This window comes from Crinia signifera, chromosome 1 (assembly GCF_055691185.1).
Source record: "Crinia signifera chromosome 1, ASM5569118v1, whole genome shotgun sequence".
NCBI classification, from domain to species: Eukaryota; Metazoa; Chordata; class Amphibia; order Anura; family Myobatrachidae; genus Crinia; species Crinia signifera.
Genome location: NC_139217.1, coordinates 216,289,932 through 216,311,329, shown reverse-complemented (window position 1 = coordinate 216,311,329; position 21,398 = coordinate 216,289,932). Strand labels below are relative to the sequence as shown.

The following is a 21,398-nucleotide window of genomic DNA, read 5'->3' as shown; positions in this document are numbered from 1 at the left end:
TCCTCATATGGGTAAAGTTATTAACATTAGACACACACTGACGTTCAATTCCAGGTATGTGGTTTACCAAATTGTGTGCCCTTGTGGTCTCAGTTATATTGTAAAGACTGAGCGAACCTTTAAAGAAAGGATGGCTGCACATCGATCAGCTATTTCTATGGCTTTGAAATATAATAGAATCATTCAGAGGAGAGGCGCGGAAGATGAAACATCTCTGCGTCTCTCCTGTTAGTTTGCGACAAGGGACCGCCGGGACACTTGTGCTTTTTTGTTTTGCAAAGACCTGGATTACTTCAGGATCGAAGAGGACCAGATCTTCACCAAGTATAATTTGCCTTCACAGGTCCCCTATGGATTATTTCGGACCCCGGACACCAACACGGATGCCGACATGGACACGGACGCCGACGTGGACCAGGACACTGGACCAAGACCGAGGGCTACCTATGGGCTCAAGATAGGTAAGTATCAGTGTGTTTGTGTAATGTATGTATTAAACTTTTATTTTTCTGGGTTGTCAGTGTGTTTATTTAACTATTTCTTGTACTGTGTAACTACAAGTGCCAGCGGGCCCTTTAATGCCTCGCATGCTGGGACTTGTGGTTCTCCAAGTCCCAGCATGCCGGTGAGGCTTGTTGGAACTCATTGTTCCACAGTATAAGGCAATAGTTTATTATTCAATTTTATACTCTGCAATCAGCTCGATGCCCATCGCCAAGGGGCATCGAGGCAGCACCAGGCTTCAGCCTGGTTAGGTAAGTCCTGGAGGGGGGGACCTCTTTATTGGGGGGGTCCCCACTCCCCCAGGACCCCTGGCCAGGCTGACTGGTCGGTAGGGTTAATGCTTTGACCGCGGGACCTTATATAATAAGTGTCCCCCGGCTGTGGCATTACCCTGCTGGCTGGTTTGGCTTGGGGCTGTTTTTTAAAATACGGGGACCCCTAAACATTTTGTCCCCCATATTTTGGGAACCAGCCCCGGACCTGGAGCCTGGGGCTGGTTTAAAAAATTTGGGGAACCCCTATTTGCTGGGTTTCCTGATTTTTTAATACGAGCCCCGGCTCTTTCAGCCTGGTGCTGGTTATGGCTGTGGGGGAAACCCCATGCCGGCTTTTTTTATTTATTTATTTTTCGAGTTTTTTTAACACTGAAGCCTGCACGGATCTGACTGATCCATGCAGGCTAAAGCCAAAGACGACAGGAAAATAAAGTGTATTTTCCTGCCGTATTTGGCCGGCCATTCGCGGCCGATTCACACCAATTAGCGGCCATATTTTCAATATTAGTAAATCAGGAATCACCATTCTTTTGAATGGTGATTTCTGTCGTATTCTAACAATGATGTAATCATTCATATTTGTAAATACAAATACAATTGTCCCATCAACACAAATACGAAAATTCTTATTTTTGGCATAGTAAATGCCAAAAATACGCATACACCAAAAAAAAATTGTATTTTCGTAAGAAATAAGTTTTTGTTTTTTTTCACAAAATTTTCTTAGTAAATTTCCCCCAATTTGTCGGCAATTAAATACAGGATGATTGATCATGTTGCAGGGTGATCGTAGTCTCCTATTGGGGGAAATTTACTAAAGGAAATTTGTAAAAAAAATAGGTGTATTTGTATCCAGAAATACACTTATTTATGACATTTACTATCCCGAAAATACGGCAATTCGTAGTCGTATTGATGTGCTATAAATACGAATACAAATTGCCATATTTTCGGTATAGTAAATGTAAAAAATAAGTGTATTTCTGGATACAAATACACCTATTTTTTACAAATTTCCTTTAGTAAATTTCCCCCATTATTACAATGTGAGGCCAAATGGATAACTAGACTTGAAATGGTTACACCTAAAGGGCTCAATGAGAATATGGGTTTGAATATACTATTGCATTGATTTAACTTATATGGTAGCAGTTGCTTCTACAACTTTGATTAGTTTTATAGCGGATTTTTTCTATAGCTAATTGTTACAAATTATCGTATATGACACAAGGTAACATTAGTGATATTGCTTGCGCTATTTACATTCTGTGTTAAATGTGGTTTGTATTTCAGTTATACGTGGTCTTGTTTTGTTTCACCATTTGTGTAGTAATGTGGAGATTATGACATCATCTGAAGGCTTCTCCCGGCTTGTAGCCTGATGACATTACTAAAATGTATAGAAACTTTGCTGTGAAGTATTACATTAAAATAAGTTATATTTAAAGAGGCTGGAGTGCTGCACGTCAGTTGGATTGTATAGCTGTATTTGCTTTGCGGGCACCCGCCCAAGGAATCACTTTGAGTGGCTGTGCCGGATCTCCTGTACTGTATGTATATCTATCTATCTATCTATCTATCTATATATATACATATATATATATATATATATATAGATAGATATATAGATATATATATATATATAGAAAGAGATATGTATATATATAGAGAGAGAGAGAGAGTAGTGCAGGCCGGCACTCCAAGCCACTGCGGAAAGGTACTTGCCAGGTGCCTTCTGAACTGAACACGTGCAGTGTGTTCACAAATAGTCTTGTAGTAGAACAATATAGAGAAAATTACGCCATGCACAGGGTTTCTTACATCAACGTTTCAACTCTTTTATTAGAGTTTTTGTCAAAACATATACATACTGTATACACACACACTTTTAGGGGGCACAAAACTCCATAACAGGCAGAATCTGGGATGAACTTACAATTGTGAAGACACCCTTCCCCCTCCCACCCCATTAAAGCATATACAAGAAAACCCTGTTGACTGTATTGGAACCCCCCCATACAGGGCATGTACCCACATTAAATTCTTACTATGCTTTGAAGCTATTGGTGCTGCCGCTAAGCCTCCTGCTGACTAGTTGAAGAGGATCTCCCTGGCTGCTGCTGCCGCATGCTGCAATCCCCTGAGGCTGCTACTGTGTGCTGCTCTCCCCGGCCCGCTGCTGCCGCACGTTGCTCTCCACGCCCGCTAACGCATCACCCTGCCACAGGCTCCTCAGATGCTGTGCGTGGGTGACGGACGTCACCTGCGCACTGCATCACTGGGAACGCTGAAGCCTCTGAGATCTCACAGGCTTCAGCAGATCATTTTACATAGGAAATAAGGGCACTTGATCGCGATCTACCGGCAGGAGCTACGCGATCGACCGGTAGATCCCGATCGACCTTTTGGCCATCCCTGCACTATCACAATCCGCCCCGCCAACAAAGGTGGGGGGACAGTGATTCAAGATCATTGGCGTGCACACAGGGGGTGCCAGGGGTGCACAGGCACCTCCAAATGACCGGGCACCCCCCGCACGATTGCAGCCAGGCAGACCCCGCGGCTGCTTGGAGGAGCAAGCGCCAGCGGGGTCTGCGGTGAGCGAAGACGCCTGCCAGGTACAGGCTGTGTATTTAGTTGCTGCGCTGTGCTCCGGGTCCCGGCCGGGACGACGGGACCTAATTGCTGCTGATTGACAGCACCATATAGGGTGCCGGCACCGTATAGGACAGGACAGCTGAGCGATGGCTCAGCTGTCCAATCATATCTGACACAGCAGCCTGCGGCTCAGTGACTGGCTGAGCACGCAGGCTGCAGGGAGAAGGAAGGAGGAGTGGAGGACCTGCAGTGCCACTGCTGTAGGAGTCCTTGTCTGCCCCACCAGGCATCCACACATAAGTGAAAGTAAGGCAGCAATTTTACATTTACAAGTACAGTATGAGTTTGTGTATACTGTATATATATCTATATATATATAGATATATATCTATATATATATATAGAGATATATATCTCTCTCTATATATATAGAGATATATATCTATATATATATGTATAAATGTATATACACACACACAGACACACACACATATTATACTCACATATATATAATCCCCCCTTGCTCTTCCCAGCCTTTCTTTCCTTACAGTCCCCTCTCCCCTGCCCACCCCTGTCATGTCCCTCCCCCCATAATGTGTAATGGGCATTACGTGTGTCAAATAATGTGTAATAATGTGTAATGGGCATGGCGGTCTGAGACGTAATGGGCATCATGGTGTGAGGCACAACATCTAATGGGTATCATGGTGTGAGTCACACTTGTAATGGGTATCACGGTGTGAGGCGCACTTGTAATGGGTATCACGGTGTGAGGCGCAACATGTAATGGGCCTTATGGTGTGTGGCATAACGTGTAATGGGCATCACTTGTGTCAAATAATGTGTAATGTGTAATGGGCATCACTTGTTTCAAATAATGTGTAATAATGTGTAATGGGCATCACGGTGTGTGGCATAATGTGTAATGGGCATCATAGTCTGAGACGTAGTGGGCATAACCGTGTGAGGCACAACATGTAATGGGCATTATGGCATGTGGTATACTATGTAATGTCTGTGTGACGTGTAATAGGCATTATAGTGTAAATCTTAGGCGTGCGCACTGTCCCTTTGGTCCCTATTTTACAAAAATTTGTCAAGCCCTGGCATGTGGAATGGGCATTAAAATGTGTGGCAATATATGGAATGGGCATTACTGTGTGTGGCATTATGTGGAATGGGCATTACAGTGTAAATTTTTGCAGCGTACCTTCGGCGCGCACTGTCCCTGTTTTTAGTATTCTGAAGTGCATATACATAAATAAGTCACCTATTTAATTTGCATTGATGCCCATAGGCGGTGATGAACACGCCCCCCCCCATGGTGCACCCTCTAATAAAATGGGCTGCGCACGCCTATGTTCAAGATATTGACCAATATCGCAATGAATTAATACGCCAACTATCGGACCAAGAAGTGTATGTCCAATTGCCTAACAATCCTACCCTTGAATATAATGAACAATTAAATCAAAATTAAATTAAACAAGCCACCAGAGAAGGAGTGATCACTGGTACCACAGCCAAAGCATTAATACAAGACTATCCGGTAGCACCTGTACTGTATTCGCTTTCCGAAGCTTCACAAGGACCCCAAAAATCCTCTGGGCCACCCTATAATTGCAACAAGTGATTCAGTGTTCTATAAGGTGGCTAAATACCTGGACTATTTATTTCAATCTTTCACACAGATACAACCTACACATCTGAAGGACACAACCACCTTTATTAACAAATTGAATGATTTAACTTATTTACCTGCCGATTGTTTATTATGTACGCTTGACATTGTCAGCCTCTATACCAACATCCCCCATAGGGATGGTATAGAGGCTGCCAGAAAATTCTTGGAGGAGAGTATGGTGTATGATGGCACTAATATTGTTTTTTTTGTCAAGTTACTGTCAATGACATTGAAGAAAAACTATTTATTTATTTGACAAATGCTGGTACTTGCAGCGCAGCAGCTGTGCAATGGGATCTTGAGTAGCACCTGCGTTCGCGAATTGCTACATGTTCCAGATTGAAAGGGAGTTTTTCTTTGAGAACACATCTATGTGCAACAAGATTAAACTTTTTTTGTGGTACATAGACGATTTGCTGATCGTTTGGTCTGGCAGTAATGATGATCTGATTGAAGCAATCTCTGAACTGAATTCCAGAGAATCAACCATTAACTTCACTTATGACATCAGTGAAACCACTGTACATTACCTCAATGTTTGCATCTCCTGGCAGAATAACAAAATAACTACCAGCCTGTTTAAAAAACCCACGGACAGGAATACCCTGCTGCACAGTTCCAGTGCTCACCCAGAAGCCCGCAGCATTTGTGACGACCCTGAGGAAACAGTATTAGAAATAGACAAGATGATCGAGAAGTTCATCTGCAGGGGCTAAAAACCACAAGATCTTCTTAAAGCCAAACAAAAAGCGCTCGCCACCCCTAGAGAGGAAACCCTTCGGCCCAAAGAGAAAAAAGTACTTAAGGAAAAAATCCCCATTTGTACAATCCTTTAATATGTCATCGCAGGCAATTACAAATTCTGCCAAAAAACTATGGCCAATGGTCACGTCAGACTCGGATCGAAAAGCGTTTGCACAATATGAATTGTTACCCAGTTATAGGAATACCTAGTGCATAATGACATTTCCAACATCTGCGTCCCAACCCCAATAGGTTTTTTACAGCGCAAACCTGGTTGTTACAGATGTACAACCTGTAGGTACATGGAGACTGGTGACACCCCCACACAGGGGTGAGGATACGTATCAATCATGTTCTCACCTGTACATCGACGCATGTCATCTATATCATTAGATGCCCTTGTGGCTTGATTTACTTGGGCAAGACCACCTGTCAATTCAAAATACGGATGACTGGCCATAGATCGCATATCAGAGCAGCCCTAGAAGGTAAAAGTGGCCCCTCAGAGCAACCTGTCCTGAGACAATTTAAGGAACTAAAACACAGTTTAGCCACCTAAGGTATAAAATCATAGACCACATTCCACCTTACCTGAGGGGTGGTGACCGTGATAAATTACTTCTCCAGAGAGAAACCAGATTGATACACAGACCCAATACTGTGCATCCAGCTGGATTAAATGAATCCTGCAGCTTTCATTGTTTTCTATGACACCCATTCTTTACATCAGTACCTTTTTGATTACCATGTTCGTGACTTATGATAACACCTGCTCCTCCTGCATATTTAATTATGAGTCATGAGATTACTGTGATAGCTTATTGCTGAATGATTAAGACAAGGAGGGTGCCGATGTATTTTAATTTGTTATGTATCTGTCACGGATGGAGGACTTGGATGGATCGTGTGGTGCTCGGGAATCACTTTAGGACCAGATGTAGTACACCAGAGCCCCAGAACGGACAGGCGGCGGGCACGGAAGGGTGAGTATTGGACCCGCCGCGGCTGTCCGTGACAGTACCCCCTCCTTTTTGGGTGCCAGCAAGGTACCTTCGAGACTTGAGTGGATTATTCTGGAGGAATTGCTTGACCAGGCTTGGAGCATGTAAATCTGAGGAGTCCACCCAAGAATTCTCCTCCGGACCATCTACGGACCACTCCGCCAAGTATTGAAGACAAGAATGACGATGACGGCAGTTGAGGACTTTTTCACTTCAAACTCAACATCTTTTTTTGGTAGAAATTGGAGGTGTCTTGGGAGGTTTAGGATGGTACGGGTTCAATCGTAATGGCCTTAAAAGAGAGACGTGAAAAGAGTTGGGGATCTTCATAGAAGTTGGCAGTTTTAGCTTGTAAGCCACTGGGTTGATGATTCGGATGATCGGGAAGGGGCCAATAAAGCGCGGAGCCAGCTTCATGGAGGGTAAACGAAGACGCAGATTACATGTGGACTAGACATGACAGACTAGATCTCCAACCTTCAACCGGGGACTGCTTTTTCTTTTGTTGTCTGCGAATCTCTTATAGCGAGTTGAAGCTTTCCGAAGGGATTGATGAATGTCTGACCAGGTCTTTGAAAACTGATGTAGTGAGGAGTCTACCGCTGGAACTTCCACTACTGGTAAACTTGTGAACTCAGGAAAAAGAGGATGCTGACCAAAGACGGTAAAGAATGGGATGGTTCTGGAAGATAAATGATACGAGTTATTATGGGCAAATTCTTCCCACGGGAGCAGATCTACCCAGTCATCCTGTGCGGAAGAGATGTACAGACAGAGGAAGGCCTCTAGGTCTTTATTGACTCATTCCGTCTGTCCATTGGTTTGTGGGTGGTAGGCAGAAGAAAACTTTAATTTGATTTGCAATGATGAACACAGGGATCTCCAAAACTTGGCGACGAATTGTACCCCTTGATCCGACACTATCTCTACAGGGAGGCCATGTAATTTGAAGATGTGGAGGACAAAGAGTTGAGCCAGTACTGTAGCGGATGGAAGGCATTTTAACGGAATAAAGTGGGCCATTTTTGAAAAGCGGTCGACCACTACCCAGATCACTGGGTGTCCTTTGGAAGGTGGCAGCTCGGAGATGAAATCCATGGACAAGTGAGTCCAAGGACATTTTGGAATGGGTAGTGGTCGAAGAGTTCCCGCTGGAACTGTTCTGGACATCTTATGCTGTGCACATTGAGGACAAGATGAAATAAAACTACAGATGTCTGCTCACATGGAGGGCCACTAGTAGGATCGCTGAAGAAAAGAGAGCATCTTTTGGGTTCCTGGATGACCATGGAGACATGAAGAATGAGCCCAGGTCAGGATCTTCCCTCGTAATTTGGGGGATACGAAGGTCTTCCCAGAAGGTGGTGTGGGATGAGAATCGGTTTGGGCGAAGACTACCGGGTTTAGTATTGACTGAGGCCGGGGAGAGTCAAAGGACCGCATCCGCCTTATGGTTTTAAGAACCGGGACGGTATTTAATCTGGAAGTTGAAGCGCTCGAAGAACATAGCCCAGCAGGCCTGTTGGGACGTGAGACACTGCACATTGCGTAGAAACGAAAGATTTTTATGGTCCGAGTACACCGTGACTCGGTGCCGTGCCCCCTCAAGAAGATATCTCCATTCCTCGAAGGCTAGTTTAATAGCTAAAAGTTCTTGTTCTCCGATTGGGTAGTTTCTCTCTGCTGGAAGGAATATTTTAGAGAAGTATGCACAGGGTTAAAGTTCCTGGTTCTCTCCTCTCTGGGAAAGAATAGCCCCGACACCATCTGCAGAAGCGTCTACTTCCAGAAAGAAGGGTTTGTGGTGTCCGGTTGAAGCAGTATTGGTGTGGTGATAAATGCGTGTTTTAACAATTGGAAGGCCCATACCACCTCTGGAGGCCAATGAGATGGATCTGCTCCCTTTTGAGTGAGAGCGGTGAGAGGGGCGGCGATGGAAGAGGAGTCCGAATGAATCGCCGGTAATAATTGGAGAAGCCCAGGAATCGTTGGATTCCTTTTAACGTGGTTGGCGCGGTCCAATCTTGGATGGCTTTGACCTTGACGGGATCCATCTCAATGCCAGTACTTGAAAGAATATGACCTAGGAAAGGAATTGTCGGTACTTCAAAGACGCATTTCTCTAGTTTACAGAAGAGATAATTTTCCCAGAGACGGGACAGTACCTCCTTCACGGTTTGACGATGAGCAGAAAGATCAGAAGAAAAGATGAGGATATCGTCATGATATACTACGAGGGAGTGATACACATGTCCCAGAAGATGTCGTTAACGAACTGTTGGAAGACCGCTGGCGCATTGCATAGTCCAAACGGCATCACCAGGTATTCGAATGGTGTTGAATGTTGTCTTCCATTCATCCCCAGAGCGTATTCAAATTAAATTGTATGCCCCGCGTAGGTCTAACTTGGTGAACACCGCAGCCCCTTTGACTTTATCGAACAGCTCAGTGATAAGAGGGAGAGGGTAACGATTCTTGACTGTGATGTCATTTAACCCGCGGTAATCGATGCAGGGCCGGATTGATCCATCTTTTTTTTTCACAAAGAAGAACCCCGCACCAGCTGGAGAAGTGGACGGGCGGATGAAGCCTTTCTGTAAATTTTCTCAGATATATATGTAGACATTGCCTCAGTCTCTGGGACGGAAAGTGGATATGTGCGACCCAAGGGGTCTTCCCGGGAATTAGCTCGATGGGGCAGTCCCAACTATGATGAGGAAGAAGAGTCTGCACCCCCCTTGCTGAAGACATCTTTAAAAATGGTATTGTGGGGGTAGTGAAGCGATGGAGTCATCTGCCCAGGTCTGTTGAAGTGGGAGCACTTGGCCAATTTATGAGGTTTCACCATTTAACCTCCACCGTTGGTAACTATATTCAAACAACTTGGCTTATTTGAACTGCTTATTCCATTTCACCTGGAGCATACTGTATACGCATGCTTATGACTGCCTATTAATACCCCAACGGGTCTTTTTATTCAATATTATCCCCACACTTTTTTTCTTTTTTAGAGAATTCTCTAATGTACTTTTATATTGTATAATAAATGTATTGATATATTTTTTCACACCATTGTAATTGGTTATTATTCAGATCAACCTAGCGCTGTATACTCCCTTTTTTATCTCTTTTTTACATAATAAGGGGCCTTACACACTCCCTCATACAGCTGCTTTAACTGCATTCGTGGTTCACCTTTCTCTTTTCATTAACTCACGAGATGACCAGCGGCACTGAGGGAGATCCAAGATACGGGAAAGAGAGCTTTTGATGATGGAATGGATGTTTATGGCAAAGACAGGCGAGGATGGTGGTAAACGGAGTCCAAGAAAAGTCACAGAAAAAAGTGGGTGATGATCCAGAGAGTATGGGAAAGACTGTAACTGGGTGGTTTCCAGGCGACAGGGTACCCCAGAGGGTGACGTAACTTGGTGGGATGCTGGCGGGCTCCTGGGTACAGGCAGGGGCCCCACGGACTGGCGGTACCGGCTCCACAGGCGGATGACCAAGAAGGCAGCGAGAGGCCAGGATTCCCGGAGTCAATGGCAGGACGGACTGAGGTGAAGGCTGCAGTGGACAGGAGTGAGCCAGGGGTCGCCAACTGCACAAGGCTAGGAAACCTTTGCACTGACACAAGTTCACCAAGACAGATCCCCTAAATACATAGTGGGCGGCTGTCATTGGCTAGACCTAGGGTAGCCAACCCTAGTCCTCGAGAGCTACCAACAGTGCATGTTTTGTAGGTCTTCTTACAGAATCATAAGTGAGCTAATTAGCTCCATCTGTGTATCTTTTAAAATGTGTCAGTGAGTAATGAGTGCAGCTGTGCAGCAGCTTGGTTGTCTGGAAAATGTGAACTCTTGGTAGCTCTCGAGGGCTAGGTTTGGCTACCACTGGACTAGACAGTGCAGGGAGGCAGGAAACCTGAACCTGGCGTCCAATATGCATTTTGCCCACATCCAAGATGGCGGCGCTGGCTTCCCGGCACCGCCTCAGTCTAAGCTCCCCAGGGACCCCCAGGGACCTGCCCCATCATGCAGTGCTTCCCGGCCAGCCAGGACCCAGCAGTGCGCCCACACCAGAGCCCCAGAACAGACAGGTGGCGGCAGGCACGGAGGTGTGAGTACCGGCCCCGCCGCAGCCGTCCAAGACAGTATCACTTGTTTATTAGGTAATGTCGCTTAGCAACCATTGCTGAGGTCAGGACGCACGGGCCGGTGCGCGTCCCGTCTCATCAATGTGACATCAGATGATCCGGACGGGCGGCTGGAAGCTGACACATGGGTGTAGGTGAGTGGGTATAAATGTATGTTGTCTTTACTTATATTGTTGAGCATGAAAACGGTTATAACACACCAAAACGTTGCTTAAAGACAAGTGGTGTATTTGTATTTATTTGCTGAGAAGTCCGATGAGTGCCTGTCCTGCTGATCCTTTCTACATACTGTGTGATAGCACCGAGGCTGCTGTATGCCTGAGTTTGATTCATAAAGGGATAAAAAAATTGTAAACACAGCTATAGTAGAGTATACAGTATTTAATACACAAATACTGAATACACGGTCAATGCCATCTGATTTGTTAGGAGAGGGCTGATTTCGTGAAAGCCTCTCCTCTACTTATTGCCAACTCAGCACATAAGGTTAGCGCTGGGACACTTGAATGGTTAAATAGTATTCATTGACAAAATTAATTATCACAGCACACACACAACAATTATACTAGCACACGGCAGAAGTACAGTACAGTTGGAGCCACAGCGGTGTTCACGGGGATGAGACACACAAGCGTCTCATACTGTTTTTTTTTTTTTATTGAGTTTTATTTATTCCAACGCTACATGTAATACATATAAAATCCAAAATAATTATATATGAAAAACGATTACATTTCATTTAATAACATACATACAATTCCCACCCCACCTCCCCCATCCGCCCCCCTCCCAACACTCCCCCCTTTCCACAAACATACATACACTTGGCCTATACTTCTTGCCGACGCTGTACCACTCTCCTTAAATATTTAAACTCTTACATTACTAATTATTGGCAAATCCCTCCAACAATCTTGTGGCTCCTCAAACTACCTTAGAATTCCCCCTACTGATTCCTTCTCGGACGTGTTTTGGTTCCGGGTTCTGCACAGTTAACCTAATCTTAGCTCATGGCTATGGATACCCTTTTAATTTAGTTTATACCAGTAGACTATAGGCATTGGAAATACGGCAACCTACCTACTAGAAGTGCAACTATTTGTGCCCCATGTTACTAACTTTACACTGTGTTATCTCTTTATCTTTTTAAATTTATACCTTATTTACATTTTTAACCCTTCCAGATACCCCTTTTCGTGTCTATCCTCTATAATATTTCCCTCATAAAATATACTCCATATTCAATTTATTCTTTATCCTTAATATATCCCATATTAAGCTAACACCTTTTTCGTGTCGTTAACTTTGTGACTCAACGTACGGTGATATGCCCTGTGGATTAATATCTCTCTATTCCCATCATGCAAAAAATTAATATACATATATTCCTTATGTGCTTTTTATTTAATTTTAACATTTACTTAGTCGTTATCCCTTGTGAACTTCCCTACTCTACCTACATTATAGGCTACTGTGTCCCAAGTTACTTGTGCCGTTCTACTATCTTTAACTCTCCTCCCTTCCTCATTGACCGTCTTTCCGAACATCTACTTTATAAAACCTTGATTGTTTCCATAGATCAAAAAGCCTTACAGAATTTTATGCCAGCTCCCCTTGTAGCATATACATATCGCTCGTGTTCACATGTGCTATTAACCATGCTCAGCCAGTCCATGATTTTTGGGCCCGAGGAGGCCATCCATTGCCTTGCTATTATTACTTTAGCTATGGCTGACAGGTTCGTCACCAATTGCTTCCATTCACATGCCGGGTTTCTCTCCTCCCATACCCCCAATACCAAATTTAACTCCGTAAGGGACCCCCGGGGGACTCCCACCATTTCCATTTTAACAATTATCTCGTCCCAGAATTCTTTAATTACCTTACACTCCCACATGAGATGCCAAAAAGTCCCCGACTCGGCCCTGCATTTTGGGCAACTATCAGATTGGGCTCCAGCGATTTTTTTCAATTTAACCGGGGTTATATAACTCCTGTGGAGAATGTTAAATTGTACTTGTTGGATTCGGATTGAAGTGGTAGCCCTACCTGGAAATGACAAAGCCTCCCTCCAATCATTCTCAACCAGCCGCGGAATATCGGTAGACCATTTTTCTTTTAGGAACAACAACTCTTCATTTTGAATATATGTGTTCAGATACCTATACACCTTAGACCAGCGGTTCCCAACCTGTGGTACGCGTACCCCTGGGGGTACGCGTCCACACGCTGGGGGGTACGCCGCAGCCCGGCCTGTAATGGCGGCCGCCAGACAGGTCGCTGGAGGGGAGGAGAGTGCATTGCGCATCTCTCCTACCCCTCAGTGTGCTTCCCTGTGACTGGCCGCCCGTCCGCCAATCAATCAGAGCTTGCGGGCCGGCAGCCAATCAGGAGCCGGCCCGCGAACTTTGATTGACGGGCAGCCCAGTCACACTGAAGGGAAGGAGAGATACGCAGTGTACTCTCCTTCCCTGAGAGAAGCACTGCAGCGCGGCAGCTGGACTGTCCTCTCCCCAGCAGCAGCAGCGTCAATGGTAAGTGTGCTGCTGCTGGGAAATACTGTGGGGCATTGCTGGCACTGAGGGGCATTGCTGGCACTGAGGGGCATTGCTGGCATTGTGGGGCATTGCTGGCACTGTGGGGCATTGTTGGCACTGTGGGGCATTGCTGGCACTGTGGGGCATTGCTGGCACTGTGGGGCATTGTTGGCACTGTGGGGCATTGCTGGCACTGTAAGGCATACTTGTTACTGGCACTGTGGGGCATTGCTGGCACTGTGGGGCATTGCTGGCACTGAGGGGCATTGCTGGCACTGAGGAGCATTGCTGGCACTGAGGGGCATTGCTGGCACTGTGGGGCATTGCTGGCACTGTGGGGCATACTTGTTACTGGCACTGTGGGGCATTGCTGGCACTGTGGGGCATTGCTGGCACTGTGGGGCATACTTGTTGCTGGCACTGTGGGGCATTGCTGGCACTGTGGGGCATACTTGTTGCTGGCACTATGGGGGTATACTTGTTGCTGGCACTGTAGGGGCATTGTTGGCACTGTGGGCACATACCCAGTACCATGGGGTCATACCTGCCACTGTGGTGGCATTCCCGTTTCTGGCACTGTGCGGGCATACCTGGCACCATTGGAGCATATGTGTATCTGGCACTTTTGGGGGCATATGTGTATCTGGCACTATTGGAAGGCTAACGTGATCCGTTGGAATGTCTGTTGCTTCAGTAATAGAGATTTGACAAGGTTCTGTTATTTTATATGCTGTCCGCAGAATGGGCTGAGCTTATATTGTGGCCAAGTGGTTGCACTTTTTTTTTTCTCGTCATTGCCAGTATGACTTGCCCCTGCTAAGCCACACCCCTTTTTAGGCCACGCCCCCTGAAAATTTCACGAGGGGGTACTCATAAATGAAAAGCCTAATCAAGGGGTACGGGAGACAAAAAAGGTTGGGAACCACTGCCTTAGACAATCTCTTCCCACTGCTCAGTTGTTTAATAAATTTTTTACCTGGCGATTCAGCAATGTTCTCCAGTGTCCCACTGCCTTCCTGCAGCAAAGCACTTCTAACTTGGAGGAATCTGAAGAACATGTGTCTGGGCAGATCATACTCCATGATCTGATATTTCCCTCATAATAAAATTGTCCGATCGTAATCACCCCATATTTCCCCCAAGCCAGCCCTCCCTGCTGCTCTTTTATTTCTCTCATGGTATTCAGGGAAAATATTGAGGTATCGGGGTCTAGCCCCGTATAATTGGTCACTTTACATACCCATTGCCAGATTTTCACTGCTTGAATTATAATTGATGGCTGATTACCCCGCAAGTCTTTCGATAGCAGACGCTGAAGTGGAGCTAAATCTGCCCCCCCACATTGCACTAATTTATCCAACTCTCAAGCGTCTCATACTGTAGTATAATGTGTAAGCTCATACCGCTCGGTGAATGTCGATACCGTTCCATAGGTACAGTATATCCGCTAGATCGTTTGTAGAAAAAGAGGAAAGAATGTCTCTGCGTGGTGCACAGATTAGCAAAGAATAAAATGTAACCTTTATTAGATATCTTTGAAAATTGTTGCGAAGTATGGACAGACAGTGATACATATAAACACAAACAGTGTATTTAAAAAGGATATAAATCCTCACTCAGTGTGGTCCAACTCTATATCCTCCTTATTATTTATTCTTGGTATCAGCAATATTATTCAACTTTAGTTTACTGTGTGTATATTTGTATATTTGTAATGTTAGTGTTTATCCACAATAAAGATTGTCCTCAGAGTCGCCTAATTGTTAGGCCGGTGCAGGAGAGGGTCTGATCCAATATTGATATCCACTTCACCCTGTATTAGTTACTCTCATCGACCAATGTCCCAATTATAGGTCACGTCGTACAGTGTCCAGCGGGTCACCCCTCGTTTGGTGTGTGTCTGGCGAGATCTGCCACCTCTACACTAGCACTACACACCATAGATATGAGGGAGAGCCGCGTCAGCTGTGCTGCCATGCACCCGGTACAGAGACTCCGGCGTGCGTCTGACACTGTCGGAGACCTCCATCTGTTAGGAGTCAGAGATTAGGTGCTGCAGACGTCACGCACGTCGCGTCTCTGACTGAGCGGTCCAGTGGAAACTGGCAAACCGCTCCGACTCGGATGGACTTAAGCTAATACAGATCAAAATACATTAAATTGGGGAAAGGGGAGAGGAGGAGAGCACACACTGAGTGTTTAGGTCAGCATACGCTTCGCATAGGAGCTTCGTCAGAGCACACACTGAGTTGGATCATACTGAGTGAGGATTTATATCCTTTTTAAATACCCTGTTTGTGTTTATATGTATCATTGTCTGTCCATATTTCGCACCAATTTTAAAAGATATCTAATAAAGGTTACATTTGATTCTTTGCTAATCTGTGCACCACGAGACATTCTTTCCTCTTTTTCTACAAATTGTTAAACCTGTGTCCTGTGGTAGCACACCCTCCCAATCTGGGGTCAAACCGACCAATTTTACAACTGTATTGAGGGTACAATTAAAAACTTTTTTTTGCTCAAATAAACCTGTGCGACTGATCCTCCCGTTCACCTTTTCCCAATTTTTGTCTGATATATCCGCTATATCGGTGGAGCATTAGCCACCCAGAGGTGGCAACTTGTATTGCATGGTGAGCATCCATGCCCCTTGGTGGATGGGAGCACAAGAGAGGATTGCCAAAACCTCTGCGATGGCGCGCTGCCAAGAATGAGAGGCGTTCCATCTGTAACATGGAGCACTGGCAAATGCGTCCTTTATTGTGCATGAGATGCACTTGCGCACACATCCCTCTTTCTGCACGAGACGCACGTGCTACCGAACCCCTAACCCCATCTCCCTGAAGCAGACACGGGCAGGGTTGCCGAACCCTGCCGCAAGAATTACAGAGATGCAAAAGCACCTGAGACGCTCGTGTGTCTCAGGCAGATGGAGCGCCTCTCTGCCGGCGCCTGCATGATCGCCTCTAAGCCGGCGTCCGCCAGCACTGGGGATCTGGCGGTTACCGGCACTGTGTTAGAGGCGCTCACTAGGCTTGCAAGGGATGCCGGGGACAGAGCTGCAGCTCACGGGGACAGTATGGTGACTACACTGCCTGATGGAGACACTACACTGACTACGCAGGGCTGCCGCGGAGACACTATGCTGACTACGCTAGGCAGCCGTTGGGCTACGCTGATAACGTAGCTTAGCCTACGCTGAAAACGTAACGTAGCCTTCCGCTGTGAAACTACACAAGTACCATATATTTAATTTAATATTTATCTTTTCAGGCTACCGTGTTTCCCCGATAATAAACCCTACCCCGAAAATAAGCCCTACCCTTGCTTTTGGAAACTAGTCCAAAATAAGCCCTACCCCGAAAATAAGCCCTAGCGGAAAGCCTGAAAAACTGGAAAGAGCTGTAGGTGAGGAGCAGGACAGGAGCATGGTGTCTGTAAAAGCAGGACTGGAGGCATGGTGTCTGTAAAAGCAGGACTGGGAGCATGGTGTCAATGTTAATTAAAATAAGCCCTACCCCGAAAATAAGCCCTATGGTATTTTTTCTTGGAAAAAAAAACACGGTAGTACTTCTGTAGGGCTCAGTTAATATAATGGGTTTCACATATATATTTATACAGAGAAACACACACACAGCATTCATTTACTTTTTTTCTGATGACTCCACTGCTGTAGGAGTAGATGGCATACACTCTTCATCATCGCCTCTAGCCCCGTGCCAGGCTTCATAGTGCTGTGATTTGCACATCTATAGGGTTTAGGGACATCCTCACCTGCCCTTTGCGCTATTGTAAGTAAGTTATATTTATATAGCGCACTTTCTCCAACAGGACTCAAGGCACTTGTACTATATGCAAATGACCATGGGACTAAGAGAAGGGACTACTGCTGCTCATGCTCTGCAGTCTGCAGCCCTGCTCTGGTGGCCATGTTTGAACTTCCCCGGTGCCCTCACTGATGCTCCTGGCAGCTCCTGCTGCCGGATTTCAACTTATCTTGGAAGGTAGCCAGCTTAAAACTGGACATCCGCTAGCCCTAGACGGGCATGAATATCCCCAGGCATTGCATTCCTCCTGACTGTCCCACTTTCCGCGGAAACATCCCGTATTTGGGGATGTTCCCGCATCCCGCCCGGGGACGGCAGTGTTCTGCAGGGAGGAGGGGGGTTTGAGAGTACCCCCTGACAGCCTGTGATCAGCGGTGAATAGAAGCTGTGCGCATGCTCACAGCATCTATTCACGCAGCCATAGGGGCTGGGGGCATGGCTAGAAGCTTACAGAGCCTCGGGGCCATGCCCCCACAGTGGCAAAATAATGGCATGCCCTAGCGTAATGACGCAAATGACGCTGCTTTCCTGCAGGCCATGCCCCCACATTTTGGGTGCGTTTATGTGTCCCGTTGCAGGGACAGAGAAAGTTGGGAGGTAACAGTCAGGAGCTGATTGGCCGGTGATAAAGTACCTTTATCACTTCTCCTCCCTTATACTGTACTTCTACCCCTCAGATGCAACTGCACACAGATATATACAAGTGTCAAATATCAAATTAATCAGCACAGCCTACTGGTGCATCCTAATTGCATTACTGTGTTTCCACCTTGTTGTGCTGCTGAGAGATTGTTTTTCACCTTTGTGTTTTTAATTTCCATAATTTAGCATCTTTTCAATAACAAATATCCCAGTGCCTTGGAAACCACCACCTGACAGATTACCATGGCATGATTTGTGGCATAGACAACCAGCTGTTTTGTAGGCAAAATATTGAAAATTATGATAATTGAAACAACCAACACATACTGCCTTTCTTTATTTGTATTTAATAGCTGTTATAATAAAATATTTTTACAGAGACCAAAAATGTCCAAGTTAGTGCAAACTTTTTGTACATGCACCCGGGAGGAAGGAGAAAGAAGGGGGGTTTCTGTACATGATGGGAGGAAGGTTGGAGGAATCTGTGGCATCGCTCATTGGGAAAACAACATGCCACATTTATTTTAATTAAACATATGGGATTTTTAGTCCCTTGTGCAGTATGTATACGATGGAAGAGATGGGAGGATTTGGATGATTTTGCTGTCCTGCCCTGATCAGGGTTGGGGATTTGTTACCTCTTCAGTGCTGGATGATTTGGGCAGTTTTGGGAAAGGACAGAGGTGCTAAGCAGCTGGCAGTGTCCTTTTTGCTGCACCGTGCAAATGAGTGACTGTCCAGTCCAAGGCATTAAAACAGGCATGATTTTCGGGATTAGGGTTTAAGGTGGTTGTTCCATAGAAAACTAATACCCATGCAGCACCATTGCACAGAATAAGACACTGGTACAGGAAGATCTTATATACACAGCAGGTGGGGTGCAGGCAACTTTAACGGACAGGTCAAGGGGAGGGGAAGTGTCTATCGTTCTCCAATTTTTGGGGAACAAAGTCTCTCAAACTGCTAAATCCTCCCACTGCTAGGGTGCTGTTAACTGCCCCGCAGCTTAATGCATGGCAGGAGTTAAAGCCCCCTATCAACTGTGCTTATGTGGTCCAGCAGGGAGAACATTAACACAATGGCACATATGAACGCAGCCCTTGGTGTGTGTATTTGTGTACACCTTACCCATGTCACTGCCAGAAAGGCACCAGTGAGCATTAGGCAGAGCTTGGGGAGCACTGCTGGCAGTGACCTGGTTAATAGTGTGTTTCAAAATGTATTTAAACTATTTACAATCTGGGCCTGGGTTGCAAGGCAGTGAGAAGGGTACTTTTGTCATACAAGGGATGGAGGGATAAAGAGCCCCATCACCCTAACTGCCCTCTTCAGGAGAGCGAGTGTCAGATTTCAGTTTGACCAATTCTTTGGCCACCTCATCATTGTTGCGTTGTGACAAGATCCTCAAGATGGTCAGTCCTGTCTCATCCATGTGAATGCGTCGGCCAAGGGGGAGCCAGCAGGCACAGCTGCCTCTCTGTGCTAGATCTCGCAGCTGCATAACAGCTGTGCCCACGGTTCGGTCTTCTCCAGCAAAGCAGTAATCTTTCACACACACCTGCAGTTCATAACACTCTGGGCCATTTTCAGTGCCCAATGTGCTATAAGACATGAGAATAAAAACACAGAAAATATAAAAACATGACACAGCAATGATATTATACACACAATAAAAATGAATCATACAGCAGCTTCCATTAGGCCACCTACAGTATACTTGTCTAAAGTTATTTGATATTATTAATAACTTGTTACCAGCCTGTCAAAATGAAAGAACAACATAACAGTAATATCAGTGTCGGTGGCACAATACTTGACTTGCTCTGTTGGGTGCCATCTTGTGGCTGCTGGCATGCAAGATACTGGAGTTTCCCTAATAGAGGTGAGGAGCAGTGTTAGGGGGTATGCAATCCCGGATCACGGCTGTCGGTCCCTCCCGACAGCCGTAATCCTGTCCCGTTTGCCCGATAGCAAATCAGCAGGTGGGATTCAATGTCCCACCTGCCGATCGTCGAAAAGGGGGCGTATTTGCGTAAAAGGACATGGATTGTCGATATACGTCCGGGATCGCGACAATCCAAACAATCCAAAGCCAGCCCTTTGTAGTAGGTAGTAATCAGGCGGCACTCACAGATTTGTAATAAAAAAACGGTGAAAAAACTCTTTATTTAATCCAACATGTTTTAGATCCTCTCGCCTGTCCTCAGGGATCAAATGAAACACACAGTGCAAACATTGATATACTCTTAGGAAATCCTGCCCCAAACACAAAACAATCTGTGATAATTACCCTCACCTGAGACCTCCATCATGGGCGACTTCTTCCCTCATCCACGTCCACACAGCGCCACGGCTGTCGGGAGGGACCGACAGTCGTGATCCGGGATTGCATACCCCCTAACACATCACCTCTATTGCCCTATTGGGGAAATTCCAGTATTTTGCATGCCAGTAGCCACAAGATGGCACCCAATAGAGCAAGTCAAGTACTGTGCCTTCCGAGCACACACAGCCACCGACACTGATATTACTGCAAAGCCCATAACTGGAGGGCACCGGGTCAATTGTCATACTAAAACCAGGCAGTGCCGGAAACCTTGGACATTGTGTATATTATATATATATATATATATATATATATATATATATATACACACATACACACACACACATATATATATATATATATATACATACACATACATACATACAGAGAGGTACTTCACTGGGAAGGACTGCAGGCGGCACTAGGTGGGCTTGTAGTGAAACAGATGGTGATGTCTATTTAGTCATATTGACGTTTCAAGACATACTGTATATGTCTTTTCTTCAGGATAACAAACATGTATGTATTATACTTAGGAAGGCACCAGTGGCCATTATTCAGCAAAACAGAGTGCCGGACCACATGTTGTATAATATATATATATATATATATATATATATATATATATATATATATATATATATATATATATATATATATATATATATATATGGTGAGGGAATGCCCGGCACTCTGGTTGTCCACAGGGGTTATCTTGCTGCGTGTGCCTTCTCAAAAACCTCTGTGGGTCCAAGTGATATGCGGAGAAGGAGCGGCACTTCGCAGTCTGTTGTAGTAATAAAATTCCTTTATTAGCCCAACGGCGTTTCGGGGTATATCCCCTGTCTTCAGGGACTTATAGCACAAGACTTACATAAACACATACATATATATAGGCATTGACATAATTACAAAGTTAAAACACATGGTGCCTCACCTGTCCGGCGTCACCGCCCTCTCCGGGTGCTCACTTCTTCCTTCCACCCGTCGTGCATAACTCACGTGGGACGGTGGCGCCGACCAGTGACGTCACCGCACAATGATTGCTCTGTTGCTAGGCAGCGCGGTCTCAATCTGTAAACAAAACAAAGCGCCGCCATT

The 21,398-nt window shown here is 45.5% G+C and overlaps 1 protein-coding gene across 4 annotated transcripts in view; it reads right to left on the bottom strand.

Annotated features, from left to right (window-relative positions):
• LOC146068787 (protein unc-13 homolog A-like) overlaps positions 1–21,398 on the bottom strand; it is an 802,795-nt gene that overhangs the window by 698,931 nt on the left and 82,466 nt on the right. Inside the window, exon 7 of one of the 4 annotated variants that reach the window (XM_083179260.1) lies at positions 18,292–19,572. The exons of the other annotated variants lie outside the window; for them this stretch is intronic. Coding sequence (XP_083035386.1) covers positions 19,287–19,572 — 286 coding nt within the window. The 3' untranslated portion in view covers positions 18,292–19,286. Of the gene's footprint in view, positions 1–18,291; positions 19,573–21,398 lie in introns of those variants that run through there. 4 annotated transcript variants of the gene reach the window in all.